Here is a 15,984-nt window from a genome sequence, read left to right as displayed (position 1 = left end):
CAAGGTTTTTAATTCACTTTAATTTTATACAAGTCAAACTCCACAGTGTTTAAAGATTACAAGGCAGTTCCTAATATATGCTGCTATTCAGTTAGGTATACAGGGATTGACAGGTAGATTCATTCCCCAAGTGGGAAGTAACTGGAAGTAGCAGACTTCTTAGAATGAAGTTTTGCTCCAGGAAGCATGGTAAAAAAAGATTTACATGTATGAAATCAAATCAGATGATTCTTTAGTTTGAAATTGTGCCAATCTTGTACATTAAACAAAAAGGAGTGACAGTTTCCATTTATTCTGTTTCTCTCCTACCCCTACAAAACAGCAGAGTACACATCCCATCAGGAGCAGTCAGATTCTGAAGTGCCCCTTAAAATTTTGTCCAAGTCAAAACCTAAAGCACATCATTGTCATGTGGAAAAGAAATGGATATTACAGGTTTAGAATACCCATCTCAAGTAGGAAACAGCACAAGACCATAATTAAAAAAAATAGGAGTACAAGAGATTCTATTTTAGGCATAGACATCAATAGTTACACTTGTGGGTAGTGGTGGGGGGGGATGGTTGTACCAGAAGAAACCCATTCCTTACAATATGTTTTGCTGGCCCCATTACATGCCCTTTTTAAGGTATAGCCTATTTACACTTTTAGAGGAAGGTGGTGATGTGCTTACACCATTTAAGCACGCACTAAGGGTCATGTATTTGATTGGGCTAACTCTACAGAACCATCTTTGCTGAATTTTCCTACATTTTGTTTAGCATGAAACGGCCCTCAAAGACATGCTAAGATAGTTTAAAGCTCTTGTACTCTTAACAGAAAAAAAAATTAAAAATAAAAAGCTTGAGCCCCACCAGCAACTTAAGTTATTCCTGCTGAAATGGTAAAAACCAATGAGCTGAAGTTTTACAAATGAGGAAAAATGGCTCATTTGTCACTCTCATTCGTGACCTCATGTTTTCAGGAATTAGAGAAAAAAAGTTAAACCTTCATGCCACTACTGGTTTCAAGGCTTCTCCCTTTCACATATGATGCATTAACATTAAACACTAGTGGCCTGTTAAGAATGGAAAGTCTCAAATGTGCAAGGTTACGATAACTGCACTGCTGGTTTTAATCTCTGGAGCTGGACCTGGACCTAGACCTAGACCTAGATTTTGAATGGGTCTTAGAACAACATATAACTCCTGTGGCTGGAGACTCAGGTTGATCAAAGATTGGGATGGGTGAATTGGAATGGGATTTGCTTTGGGATCTGGATTTAGATCTAGCATCTCCTCTCCCATTTTCTTGAGGCGTCGGGGATCTGGACCTGCTGCGAGACTTTGATTTCTCTACAGATGCACTGCGGGAAGGAGATCCTGCTTCTGACTGGGGCTTGGACTTGCTCTTAGATCTGGATTTCCTGGTTTCAGATCTTGAACGTGAATGCCCTTTGCTTCTGGACCTGGATTCAGATAAGAGGTTGAAAGTTATGATACTACACAAGTTTGTACATTACAGAATTAATCAACAGCATGGAGAGGCACAATTGTCTTACCATTTCAATATTTTGCTCTGAGGAAGAAGGGGTTACACCTTTGAAAGCTAATCAAGTACATTAAATTACTCCATTTAAAAAAAACCCACTTTTTTTAATGGAATAATTTAATGTACTTGACACACACACACACAGTGGTACCTCAGTTTACGAGTGCACCAGTTTGCGAGTGTTTTGCAAGATGAGCAAAACATTCGCAAACTTGGTGCCTCGTAAACTGAGCTTGCCTCACTGTACGAGGGCCCCCCCCCCCCCGCTCGCGTTGCCCTCCCTCCACCGCGATCCTATCCACCCCCCCCCCAGCAATCAATGACACCCTTTACCCGACTTGGCACCAGTGCCTGAAGATCCTCACTCTTCTGGCGCGGCCTGGGCTGGGCGGTGCATCGTAGATCCTCCTTCTGGTCTGGGCTGGCTTTGAGCATGCTCAAAGCCTTCAGGTCTCACTCTCAATCTCGGAGAGAGCGAGACCAGAAGGCTTTGAGCATGCGCAAATGCTCAAAGCCAGTCCAGCCCAGCCCAGCCCAGAAGAAGGAGGAGGATCTCCGATGCACTGCCCAGCTGCGCCTGAAGAGGGAGGATCTTCGGGCACCGGCACTGATGCCAAGTCGGGTAAAGGGTGTCATTAACTACTCAGGAGGGGGAAAGTAGGATCGCGGTGGAGGGGGGGGCAATGCGAGCAGGGGGGAAGCTGGATCGTGGGGAGGGGTTTGGAACAGCGTCAGATTCCTCAAGGGGGGGAGAATGGAGCAGCGCCGGTAGCCTCGTTGGGGGCGGGGGGAGGAGGTGGAACCAATCAAAGCAGTTTCCCTTACTTCCTATGGGGAAACTTGCTTTGATATACGAGCAGTTTGGTTTACGAGCATGCTTCTGGAACAAATTATGCTCGTAAACCAAGGTTCCACTGTGTGTATATATGTTATGAGCAAAACACTCAGCAAACTTTTGTCTCGTAAACCGAGCACTGCCCCGATAAACGAGCACTCAGCAATGGTGGCCCAGGGGTGAGTACCTGTAAACTGTCAACCACTAATCTCTAGCTATGAATGTTCCATTCAATTTGTAGAATCTTCTAATTAATTGTAAACCGCATTGAATCTTTCTAATTCATTGTAATTCATTCTAAATAACTGCCCCACCTACCTGTTATCAAACTCCTCCACCACATTCAGAGCCAACCTTATGCTATGGATTCAAACCACATTAACAGAAGACTTTGGAGAGATCATAATCACCCCAATCATGAAAGACCACAAAGGCCCAATAGATAACCCCTCCAACTACAGACCAATCGCTTCAATACCAATATACATTAAAATAATAGAAGGTCTAGTTGCACAATACCTCACCAACTACCTGGAAGACCATAAAGCACAGTTACTTACCGTAACAGGTGTTATCCAGGGACAGCAGGCAGATATTCTTGACTGATGGGTGACGGCACCGACGGAGCCCCGGTACGGACAATTTTAGAGTGATTGCACTCTAAGAACTTTAGAAAGTTCTAGCTAGACCACACCGCACGTGCGCGAGTGCCTTCCCGCCCGACAGAGGCGCGCGGTCCCCAGTTAGGATAAGCCAGCTAAGAAGCCAACCCGGGGAGGTGAGTGGGACGCAAGAATATCTGCCTGCTGTCCCTGGATAACACCTGTTACGGTAAGTAACTGTGCTTTATCCCAGGACAAGCAGGCAGCATATTCTTGACTGATGGGTGACCTCCAAGCTAACAAAAAGAGGGATGGAGGGAAGGTTGGCCATTAGGAAAACAAATTTTGTAAAACAGATTGGCCGAAGTGTCCATCCCGTCTGGAGAATGCATCCAGACAATAGTGAGATGTAAAAGTATGAACTGAGGACCAAGTAGCAGCCTTGCAGATTTCCTCAATAGGAGTGGAACGGAGGAAAGCTACAGACGCTGCCATAGCTCTAATCTTGTGGCCCGTGACAGAACCTTCCAGTGTCAGGCCCGACTGAGCATAACAGAATGAAACGCAAGCAGCAAGCCAATTGGACAGAGTGCGTTTAGATACAGGATGACCCAACTTGTTAGGATCAAAGGACAAAAACAGTTGAGGAGATGATCTGTGAGGTTTGGTGCGATCAAGATAGTAAGCCAGAGCACGTTTACAATCCAAGGTATGCAAAGCCTGTTCACCTGGATTAGAATGAGGCTTTGGGAAAAAAACAGGTAGAACGATGGATTGGTTAAGGTGAAACTCAGACACAACCTTAGGAAGGAATTTTGGATGTGTACGAAGGACGACCTTATCATGGTGAAAAACAGTGAAAGGTGGATCAGCCACCAATGCATGGAGCTCACTGACCCTCCTGGCAGAAGTGAGAGCTATCAGAAAGACCACTTTCCAAGTTAGAAATTTAAAATGCGTTGTGGCCAAAGGCTCGAAAGGAGGCTTCATTAACGCAGAAAGAACCACATTAAGATCCCATACAACAGGAGGGGCCTTAAGAGGTGGCTTCACATTGAAAAGGCCCTTCATGAACCTTGAAACTAAGGGATGAGCTGAGAGGGGTTTTCCATGAATCGGCTCATGAAAAGCTGCAATAGCACTAAGGTGAACTCTTATCGAAGAGGATTTAAGACCAGAGTCAGATAAGGACAAAAGATAGTCCAACACTAGTCCCACTGCTGTAGACATGGGATTATGATGATGTAACAGGCACCAGGAAGAAAACAGAGACCACTTTTGTTGGTAACATTGAAGAGTAGACGGTTTCCTGGAGGCATCAATAATAGAACGGACAGGCTGAGAAAGGAGAGCGTGAGCCGAAGTCAGCCCGAGAGAAACCAAGCTGTCAGGTGCAGAGACTAAGCTGGGATGAAGTAGCGTTTGCTGATGCTGTGTAAGTAGTGAAGGAAACAGTGGAAGAGGTATGAGTTCCCTGGAACTGAGTTGAAGCAGAAGGGAGAACCAATGCTGTCTGGGCCACCGTGGAGCGATGAGAATCATGGTGGCTTGTTCTCTCTTGAGCTTGAATAATGTGCGCAGCATGAGCGGAAGAGGAGGGAATGCATAAAGGAAGAGATTGGTCCAATCCAGGAGAAATGCATCGGGTTCCAGACGGTGAGGAGAGTAAAGTCTGGAGCAAAACAGGGGCAGTTGATGGTTGTGGGGAGCTGCAAAAAGATCCACTTGAGGTGTGCCCCACTGAGAGAAAATGGACTGGAGAGTCGAGGGGTCGAGAGTCCATTCGTGAGGTTGAAGAATTCTGCTGAGATTGTCTGCTAAGCAATTCTGTTCCCCTTGGATGTAGACTGCCTTCAGGAATAGGTGACGAGCAGTCGCCCAGGTCCAAATCCTTTGAGCTTCCTGACACAAGGGACGGGATCCCGTCCCTCCCTGTTTGTTGATGTAGTACATTGCAACTTGGTTGTCTGTGCAAATGAGTAGTACCTGAGGAAAGAGAAGATGTTGAAAAGCTTTGAGGGCGTAAAACATCACTCTGAGTTCCAGGAAATTGATGTGGTGTTTCTTTTCCTGGGCGGTCCAAAACCCCTGAGTTTGGAACTCGTTCAAGTGAGCTCCCCATGCATAGGGGGAGGAATCCGTGGTGATGACCAGTTGATGAGGAGGTAGATGGAACAGCAGACCTCTGGATAGATTTGAGGATGTCAACCACCAAAGATGCGACTGTCGAAGAGACGAGGTCACAGATATGAGTTGTGAACAAGGATCCGTCGCTTGGGACCACTGGGTCGCTAAGGTCCATTGAGGAGTACGCAGGTGGAGACGTGCGAAGGATGTGACATGTACTGTGGAGGCCATGTGTCCCAAGAGCACCATCATGTGATTTGCAGAGATGGAAGTTTGCTGGAACACCTGCTGGCAGAGATGAAGGATGGTGTGAAGGCGGTTTGGAGGAAGAAATGCCCTCATTCGAATAGTATCCAGAATGGCTCCAATGAATTGAAGTCGCTGAGTTGGAATGAGGTGCGACTTGGGTAGATTGATTTCGAACCCCAACAAGTCGAAGGAAGTGAATGGTCTGATTGGTGGCAATCTGAACGGCCCGAGGAGAATGAGCCTTGATGAGCCAGTCGTCCAGATAAGGGAAGACTTGAAAGTTGTGGGAGCGGAGATAAGCTGCGACCACAATCAGACATTTGGTGAATACCCTGGGAGACAAGGCTAGGCCGAAGGGTAACACCTTGTATTGGTAATGATGTTGGTTGACAAGGAAGCGAAGATATTGTCTGGACGTCAGATGAATTGGAATGTGAGTATACGCCTCCTTGAGATCGAGGGAACATAGCCAGTCTTCCTGAGAGAGAAGAGGGTATAGGGTGGCAAGAGATAACATCTTGAACTTCTCCTTGACCAGACATTTGTTGAGATCCCTGAGATCTAATATTGGTCTGAGATCTCCGGTCTTTTTGGGTACGAGAAAGTACCGGGAATAAAAACCCAGGCCTTGCTGGTCTAGAGGAACTGGTTCGATGGCATTGAGAAGAAGGAGGGATTGAACCTCCTGAGCGAGGAGGAGGGACTGAGCCTTGTTGGAAGCAGACTCTTTTGGCAGACTTAATGGTGGAGGAGTCTGAAAGTTTAGGGAGTAGCCGTGGGCGATGATAGCAAGTACCCACTGGTCGGAGGTGATTGCTTCCCAGCGAGAAAGAAAAACCTGTAGTCAACCTCCTATGGGCTGAGGTAGAGGACATGAGGGAGGAAGACTGGCAATGCCCTGGAGAAGAGAGTCAAAAGGGCTGTGTCGGCTTAGGTTGAGGAGCAGGCTTTACAGTAGGCTGTTGTTGCTGATGTGCCTGTTGCTGCTGTTGACATTGTCTGCGAGGTTGAGGGGGATGAGGCTGAGCCGGTCGAGCAGAAAACCTCCTTTGATATGAAGATTGTTGCCTGTGAAGAGAAAAATACACGCGAGCGGGAAGGCAAGTGAAAGAGAAAAAACTTCCAACAGCCGTTGGAAACACGCGTCTTCTTAGCTCCGCGGAATTAAGAAAACTGGGGACCGCGCGCCTCTGTTGGGCGGGAAGGCGCACGCGCGGTGCGGCCTAGCTAGAACTTTCTAAAGTTCTTAGAGTGCAATCACTCTAAAATTGTCCGTACCGGGGCTCCGTCGGTGCCGTCACCCATCAGTCAAGAATATGCTGCCTGCTTGTCCTGGGATAACCTACTTCACCCCTCACAATCAGGATTTCGAACCAACCACAGCACAGAAACACTACTAGACACAGCTCAACAGCAAATTAGCAAAGGCAAAAAGATGATGCTAATCCAACTTGACCTCTCCGCAGCATTTGACCTGGTCGACCACCCCATACTGCTACAGATACTTGACGCCATTGGGATCTCAGGCAAGGTCTACAATTGGTTCCAAGGATTCCTCAAATCAAGATCCTACAGGGTAAAGTCCAATAATATCAAATCAGAACCATGGTCCAACCCATGCGGAGTTCCACAAGGATCACCTCTATCACCTATGCTCTTCAACCTCTTTATTTCCTCCCTTGGAGCCACTTTAGATAACTTAAATGTTACATCCTTCAGCTACGCAGATGACATCACCATACTCCTCCCCTTCGACCCATCAGAGCCCACCACTACAGCAAAACTGGAAATAACCCTAGATGCAGTGGAAAAATGGATGGTAGACCACAAACTGAAACTAAATTCAGATAAAACAAAATTCCTTCTGCTCGAAAAGGCCAAAACTCCCACCATTACAGAACTGAAAATTAAAAACACCAAATATCCAATACAGCCCAAACTCAAACTCCTAGGAGTAACGATAGACAGATGCTGCACAATGCAGTCTCAAATCAATAAACATCCCAGAAAGCTTTTTTAATTATGAGAAATCTACGTAAAAGAAAATTCTTCGACCCAGCACAATTCAGGCTAATTATCCAATCCCTAGTCTTAGGTCTACTGGACTATTGCAATTCCCTCTATCTACCTTGTCCTGCCAACATGATAAAACAACTTCAGACTATACAAAACACTGCCCTCAGACTGATCTACTCCCTGAGAAAATATGATCATATTACAACTACCTTCCTAGACTCACTGGCTACCTATGTAAGCACGAATTCAATTCAAATTCTACTGTCTATTATTCAAAGCATTAAACGGCTCCGCCCCCCCTATCTAAACAACCGCCTAAACCAGATCCTTACCTCATGACAAAAAAACTTTTGCCTTCCCTCCACTCAAGGGCACTCAGCGCAAAAAGATGTTTGATAACCTTCTGGCGACGCAAGCAGCAAAACTTAATCACTCCATCTCCAACCTGTTGACGGCAACGGGCGACTTCAAAACTCCTATTTTTCAAAAAATTTATCCAGATATCTTAACCCAACCCTTCCCCCTCCTCCTAGATAAATTCTCCCCCAAAACCTCCACTTAAATAATCTCTTCCTCCCCAAAACACCAACCAAGTATTCAGATCCCTGAAATATAACAATCTTATTTGTACTCTAACTGTAATCTATTTTGTTATATCACACAGTAATGTACAGTCAATTAAATATCCAATTTGCAAGTTCTTCTGGAATTAATCCAGGGTACCTCTCCTCCCTTGTAACAAAAAAAACCAAAAAACCCACAACTGTTGTAACTTCACTGGAAAAGGCCAGTTAGCTCTTTTGTAATCCGCCTTGAACTGCAAGGTATAGGCGGAATAGAAGTCCCTAATGTAATGTAATTCATAGAATCTTTCTAATTCATTGTAAACCGCATAGAACTTCACGGTCCTGCGGTATATAAACTGTTATTATTATTACCTGCCGTGTGTGTGTGTATATATATATATATATGTGTATGTATGTATGTATATATATATATATGTATATATATATATATATATGTATATATGTATATATGTATATATGTGTGTATATATATATATAGTGTCTGCACCAGGGCCTTAGTCAGGATGTATATATTTCTTCATTTTATGTTTTTATTTATGGCAATAAAGCAGTTACTCACCTGTACAAGGTGCTCTCTAAGGACAGCAGAACAAAAATGGAGAAATTAGGTTCTTACCTGCTAATTTACTTTCTTTTAGCTTCTCCAGACCAGTAGAGGTTAACTTTACGAATGGGTATATATCTAATCATGACCAGCAGGTGGAGACTGAAAACAAAACTTTGGGACAGTATATCCTAGCCCCTCCTCTCTATTTCCCTCAGTCTGCCGAATAGCCAAGCAGAACCAAGAACTGGAAAACAACAGAGAGAAAAAACAATACTCCGAAAGGAGTAATAAATAACATACCCAAAATGCTGTTGGAAAATGCAGAGGAGAAATTCCCGAAGGAAGAATGTCCCCACAGCTCGCCAGCTAAGCCAGCCGAGCCACAGCCGCTGTTCTTCACTTCTCCCCGGCCCTAGAAAAATACTAGAACCCGCAGCAAAAACCAAAAACTGCCCGCGCAACAGCCCCAACAACAACAACAACAGACAGGGTGGGGACCTCTACTGGTCTGGAGAAGCTAAAAGAAAGTAAATTAGCAGGTAAGAACCTAATTTCTCCTTCTTTAGCACTCTCCAGACCAGTAGAGGTTAACTTTACGAATGGGACGTACCAAAGCAGTCCCTCTCACGGGCGGGACCCCCGAAGGGCCGATACCAGTACACGCTCACCGAACACCGCGTCCCGACGCGCCTGCACATCAACCCGATAATGACGAACAAAGGAATGCAAGGAGGACCAAACCGCAGCCTTACAAATATCCACTGGAGGCACGAGCGACGACTCAGCCCAAGAAGCCGCCTGACCCCGAGTGGAATGAGCCTTGAGAAACTCCGGAACAGGCTGCTGTTTCAGAAGATAAGCGGAAGCAATCGTCTCCTTGATCCAGCGCGCAATAGTAGCCTTAGAAGCGCCAGCTCCCCGACGAGGACCCGCCAGGAGGACAAAGAGATGATCGGACTTCCGGAATTCCTGGGTCCGCTGCACATAAGAGCGAAGGACCCGACCGACATCCAACTTGCGCAGCTGCCGTTGCTCAGAAGAGCCCTCCCGACCACCCAAGACCGGGAGAACCACCGATTGATTGACATGAAAAGGAGAAACAACCTTCGGCAGAAAGGAAGGAACAGGCCGCAAGACAACCCGCTCCCTAGAAAACTCCAAGAAGGGAGCCCTACAAGAGAAAGCCTGCAGCTCAGAAACACGCCTAGCAGAAGTAATGGCCACCAAAAAGACCGCCTTCAAAGTAAGGTCCTTCAAAGAACAGTCGTCCAAGGGCTCGAAAGGCGGACGCACCAAAACAGAGAGAACCAGATTAAGATCCCAAGAGGGAACCGAGGGCCGTAGGGGAGGCCTAAGCAACTTGGCCGCCCGCAAAAACCGAATCACATCAGGAAGAGCCGATAAACGCTGACCTGACACCAACCCTCGAAAAGCCGACAGGGCCGCAAGATGAACCCGGAGAGAAGACCAAGCCAGGCCTCTATCCAGGCCATCCTGCAAGAACTCCAGAATGTTAGGCAGAGAAGCGCGAAAAGAGGTCACTCCCCGCGCCCGACACCATTCCTCAAAGAGACGCCAAACCCGCACATAAGCCCGAGAGGTAGAAAGCCTCCGGGACCCCAACAGTGTAGAGATCACCTTGTCTGAATATCCCTTCTTGCTAAGGCGACCCCTTTCAAGAGCCACGCCGTAAGACAGAAGGGAGACGGGTCGAACATGGGAATGGGACCCTGCATCAGAAGGTCGTCCGAGAGAGGCAGAGGAAGAGGATCCGCTACCAGGTGCCTCACCAGATCCGCATACCACGGACGGCGAGGCCAATCCGGCGCCACCAGCACCACCAAACCCGGATGGTGAACAATGCGAAGAAGCACCCTGCCCACCAGCGGCCAAGGAGGGAACACATACAACAGCCCCTCCATTGGCCACTGCTGGACCAGAGCATCCAGACCCTCGGCCAGACCGTCCCTGCGACGACTGAAGAAGCGGGGCACTTTGGCGTTGCCACCCGTGGCCATCAGGTCCATCAGGGGCTGCCCCCAAGCCTGCACTATCAACTGAAACGCCTCAGCGCCGAGACACCACTTTCCTGGATCTAGGAAGTGACGACTGAGGAAGTCTGCCTGAACATTTTCTACCCCGGCTATATGAGAGGCCGAGAGGTCCAGCAGATGGGATTCCGCCCAAACCATGAGCAGAGCCGCCTCCTGCGCCACCTGAGTGCTCTTGGTGCCCCCCTGACGATTGACATAAGCCACCGACGTGGAATTGTCCGACAGCACTCTGACCGACTTGCCCAGCAACAGGGAGTGGAAAGCCAACAGCGCCAGACGGACCGCTCTGGTCTCCAACACGTTGATCGACCAGGCGGCCTCCTCCGCGGACCAGGTGCCCTGAGCTGAGTGACCCAAACACTGAGCCCCCCAACCCAGGAGACTCGCATCCGTCAGGAGCACCGTCCACTGCGGGAGATCCAGACCCACCCCCTGAACTAGGTGAGGGGTCTGGAGCCACCAACGTAGACTGCAGCGCGCCAAGCCTCGCAGGGGAACCGGAACATCCATCCCGTGCCTCTGGGGAGACCACCTCCGGAGCAGAGCATACTGGAGAGGACGCATGTGGGCCCGCGCCCACCTCACCACGTCCAGGGACGCCGCCATCGACCCCAAGACCTGGAGGAAATCTCGCGCCCGAGGACACCGGGACGCCAAAAGCAGGCGAATCTGAGATTGCAATTTGCTCACCCGGCCCTCTGGGAGGAAGACCTTCCCCAAGGAGGTGTCGAACAGCACCCCTAGGTACTCCAGACGCTGAGCCGGGACCAACCGACTCTTGGAAAGGTTGACCACCCAGCCCAGCGACCGGAGAAACTCCACCACCCGAGCAGTAACCCGGGAGCTTTCCTGCAATGACTTTGCCAGAATTAACCAGTCGTCCAGGTAGGGGTGTACCAGGATACCCTCCGACCGCAAGGCTGCCGCGACGACCACCATCACCTTGGTGAACGTCCGAGGAGCCGTGGCCAGCCCAAAGGGAAGCGCACAGAACTGAAAGTGCCGACCCAAGATCGCAAAGCGCAGGAAACGCTGATGAGAGGCCCAAATGGGAACATGCAAGTAGGCCTCCGTCAGATCGAGAGAAGTGAGAAACTCCCCCGGCTGAACCGCCAGAATGACCGACCGCAGAGTTTCCATACGGAAAGAGGGAATCTTGAGAGCCCTGTTGACCCCTTTTAAATCGAGGATGGGCCGAAAAGTCCCCTCCTTTTTGGGCACCACAAAGTAAATGGAGTACCTGCCCGTGCCCCACTCCGGAGGGGGCACCGGAACAACTGCCCTGAGATCTAGCAAGCGCTGAAGGGTCTGGCGAAAAGCCTGCGTCTTCCCCGGAGAAGCGAGGAAAAAATCCGGCAGAGAGCGGGCGAACTCCAGGGCATAACCGTCCCGCACCACCTCCAGGACCCACTGATCGGACGTGATCTCGGCCCATTTGGGGAAAAATTCGCGCAGCCGAGCCCCCACCGGAACCAAAGGGGGCGCCGGCAAGGCGTCATTGTGCAGGACGGGAAGCGGGGGAACCGGCGGAGGGATTCCCTGCCCCCCGACGGGCCCCCCGAAAGGGCTGCATGCGCTGGAAGAACCGACCCCGGGAAAATCCCGGAGACTGGAAAGAAGCAGCCCCACGCCCAGGGCGATACTTGCGAAAATCCCGCAAACGCCCCCGGGCCGCACCCCCCCGAGACGCCGGGCGGGCACGGTCCTCCGGCAGACGGGGAACTTTCGAGTCCGACTGAGTCTGAATCAACTTATCCAAGTCCTCTCCAAACAAAAACGACCCCCGAAAGGGAAATTTAGTAAGCTTAGCTTTGGACGCAGCATCCGCCGCCCAAGCGCGCAGCCACAACACACGCCTTGCGGCCACGCCAAAAGCCATAGACTTAGCCGATATCCGCACCAAGTCATATAGAGCATCTGAGAGGAATGAGGCCGCCATCTCAATCTTCGCAACCTCCTGATCCACCAGAGACCAGTCGTCAGACTCTCGATCCAAGACCCGCTCCGCCCACCGAAACACGGCGCGAGCGACCAGTCCCCCACAAATAGCCGCCTGGACCCCAAAGGCAGAGACCTGAAAATTTTGCTTAAGGATGCTCTCCAATTTGCGCTCCTCAGGGTCCCGCAAGGCAGAACCGCCCTCAACAGGCACGGTATGCCGCTTGGAAATTGCCGAGACCACCGCATCCACGACTGGCGAAGCTAACGTAGCCCGATCCCCTTCAGGAATGGGATACAGGCGAGCCATGCTGCGCGCCAGCCGAAACGGCGCCTCCGGCGTTTTCCACTGCTCCAGAATAATATCCCGAATATCCTGATGCATAGGAAAAAAGCGGGAAACGGAACGGATCCCCCGTAACAGGGGGTCCCCCACACGCGGAGTCTCCGGCGGCGCGTCCTCAAAACGCAAAACCGTAGAAACCTGTTGAATAAGGTCAGGCAGCTCATCTTTCTGAAAAAGGCGCACCACGGACGCCTCGTCACTGGAGAACGGGAAATCCGACAACCCGCCGCCAGCTTCCGTCCCCTCCAGAGAGTCCTGGAACTCCTCAGAAGGGTCCAGGTCCTCCTCCAGACCGACCCGTTCCTCCGACCACAAATTCTCGTCCCACGACACCCGCGGACGCTTGGACAAGGGAGGCGGCGGAGGTGACGTCACGCCAGACGAAAGAGGCAAAGCCGCAGGGAGCGCGGAGGAAAACCCACCCCCCGAAACCCCCTGGGCGCAACCGGGACCCCCAGCCGCCTGAAAATAGGCTCTGCATAAAGAAAAGAAAAATTCAGGAGAAAAACCCCCCGAGGGTCCCAAGGGACTCCCTGCCACAGCAGGGGACCCAGCAGAACCTTGCCCCTGCATAGTCAAAACAGGGGGAAGGTCACCTGAGGTGGAAGACAAAATGGAGGGGCCAGACAGAGAAGATGGCGGTTTTCCCGCCAAAAAAGCTCCCTCCATAGCCTGAAGCGGCTGAGAAACCTGAATAGTCTCAGCCGCTAAAGCAGGCAAGCCGGCATCAGCTGTCAAAAAATCAGCTGAGAGGGAATCCTTCGGGGAATCCCTCCGTGGGCGGTTGTGGAAGACCGGGCTTCCCCACTGCTCCAAGCCGACTCGCGAGGCACCATCGGCGGGGAGCTCTGGGCGCCTGCAGCCGCTGCCGACGGAGCTCCACCACCTCACCGACCCAAACCGCCGAGTTCAGGCCGGCCGCGAGTGCCTCGCGGCTGGACTAAAATTGTGGCCTACTCCCCCAGAGAAGGGCACAATTGCTCCATACGCGACCTAGCTATAAAAAAGTGCTGGTTACATGAAAAAAATACAGTAAAATACAGTTTTCTTAAAGGGATACAACCCTCCAGACCAGCACTACCTCAGGATTTTTTTTTTTTTTTTTTTTTTTACAGAACAGACTCCACAGGCTCTCGAAGCAATATGCCTTGCTTGATTTAGGGGGCAAGGGATACTGCTGAGGCTCCTCTAAAAAAATGTGGGGAGGTGGAGGAAGTGGGGGGAGGGACCCCGCTCGTGACCCGCCGGGTTTGACACCCCCGAGGTCGGACGGACCCCCAAACAGGGCCCGACCAAGCTCCGTCCGGCTAAAAACAGGGACAATAAACCCCCTAAACAAATTCCAACAGCCCTACCAAGAGAGATGGGTACAGATCACATCAACACCTGCTGGAGACTGAAAGAAGACTGAGGGAAATAGAGAGGAGGGGCTAGGATATACTGTCCCAAAGTTTTGTTTTCAGTCTCCACCTGCTGGTCATGATTAGATATATACCCATTCGTAAAGTTAACCTCTACTGGTCTGGAGAGTGCTAAAGAATACCAGTTACATATCACTGACTAAGGCCCTGGTGCAGACACTATACTCAGCTTTCTAAACTTCTAGAAGCCTTTGGCAGCTCCTACCACAAATGCCTTCCCACCTGCCTCACTTGCACAGAATCAGCAGCCAACTTCAAAAAAACTGAATACAACTTCTAGAGGGTCTGTGGTAACACATCAGAGAACACCAGCTGCAAGTGCATAACTGCTTATTCTTCAGAGCAAGCAGGATATCAATTACCACAATCAGAAATCCCTAGCTACCAGCCACACTGGAAAACAGTCAATAGGGACTTAGAAGGGTAGACAAACAAATTTAACTGGCTGTTGCATTGGGAATTCTGTTCAAGGCAGGCAGTGGGAAGTGAATGTGTGGAAGACCAAAGCTATGCAAGCATCCTCAGTGGAGGCTAACCAAGTGGGCTAGTGATTCAGTCATGGCTCTTACATTGAGAGATAACATTAGCTTGGGCAAAAGTCAAGTAGATACAGTCTGCTAGCCAATTGGACAAAGTGTTTACCAATGACTGTCTCCATCCTGTTTGGGTTAAACAAAAAGATGGATAAATTCCTTGGCCCAGGTCCTGAATAAGGAAGGCTTTTATCTTATCCAGTGCTTACCAATACTCTACTGGTGGGGCCGGGGATTTTATGGTTACATACAGTTAACATTGTGGAATGAAGGTTTTTCTTTTACAGAAGATGTAGGGGTTCTACTGTATTTCTCATCTACATAAGATTTGGGATCTTTAACCCTTAGATTATATATGCAGACCAGGTACATAAGTGGAGTGCTGAATTGGGAATGCCTCTTCAGGACACTATGTTCGTCAAGCCATTTTGCATATAGTCTTATTTATTGGGGATCTGACTCAAGGGCTTCAAGGCAAAGTAACCTTATTCGCTGATGACGCCAAACTATGCAATATAGTAAACGGATATAAACTACAGGATGCGATGGAACAAGACCTGCGTACTTTAGAAAATTGGTCCTTGACATGGCAGCTGGGCTTTAACGCCAAGAAATGTAAGGTCATGCATCTCGGTAACGGAAATCCTTGTAAAACTTACACCTTGAATGGAGAAACTTTAACCAGAACTACGGCAGAACGAGACTTGGGAGTAATCATCAGTGCTGACATGAAAGCAGCCACTCAAGTGGAGAAGGCTTCATCTAAAGCACGGCAGATGATAGGTTGTATCAAGAGAAGCTTCGTCAACAGGAAACCTGAAGTCATGATGCCATTGTATAGAGCCATGGTGAGACCTCATCTGGAGTACTGTGTGCAATTCTGGAGGCCACATTACCGTAAGGATGTGCTCAGAATTGAATCAGTTCAGCGGATGGCCACCAGGATGGTCTCGGGGCTAAAGGGTCTCCCGTACGAGGAAAGACTGAGCAAATTGCAGCTCTACACTCTCGAGGAGCGTAGGGAGAGGGGAGACATGATTGAGACATTTAAGTACATCACGGGACGGGTAGAGGTGGAAGATGATATCTTTCTTCTCAGGGGACCCTCGACCACAAGAGGACATCCGCTCAAGCTCAGGGGAGGGAAGTTTCGTGGAGACGTCAGGAAGTACTTCTTCACGGAGAGAGTGATCGAGCAT

At 49.4% G+C, this 15,984-nt stretch overlaps 1 protein-coding gene across 1 annotated transcript in view; it reads right to left on the bottom strand.

Moving 5' to 3' along the window:
• SRSF6 (serine and arginine rich splicing factor 6) overlaps nt 1–15,984 on the bottom strand; it is a 54,707-nt gene continuing 38,723 nt past the window's right edge. Inside the window, exon 6 of the mRNA XM_033963106.1 lies at nt 1–1,447. Coding sequence (XP_033818997.1) covers nt 1,114–1,447 — 334 coding nt within the window. The 3' untranslated portion in view covers nt 1–1,113. The remainder of the gene's footprint in view (nt 1,448–15,984) is intronic.

Source organism: Geotrypetes seraphini, chromosome 11 (genome assembly GCF_902459505.1).
Source record: "Geotrypetes seraphini chromosome 11, aGeoSer1.1, whole genome shotgun sequence".
Classification (NCBI taxonomy): Eukaryota; Metazoa; Chordata; class Amphibia; order Gymnophiona; family Dermophiidae; genus Geotrypetes; species Geotrypetes seraphini.
The sequence above is the reverse complement of the archived record's forward strand: the minus strand, read 5'-3'. Positions and strand labels throughout refer to the sequence as shown.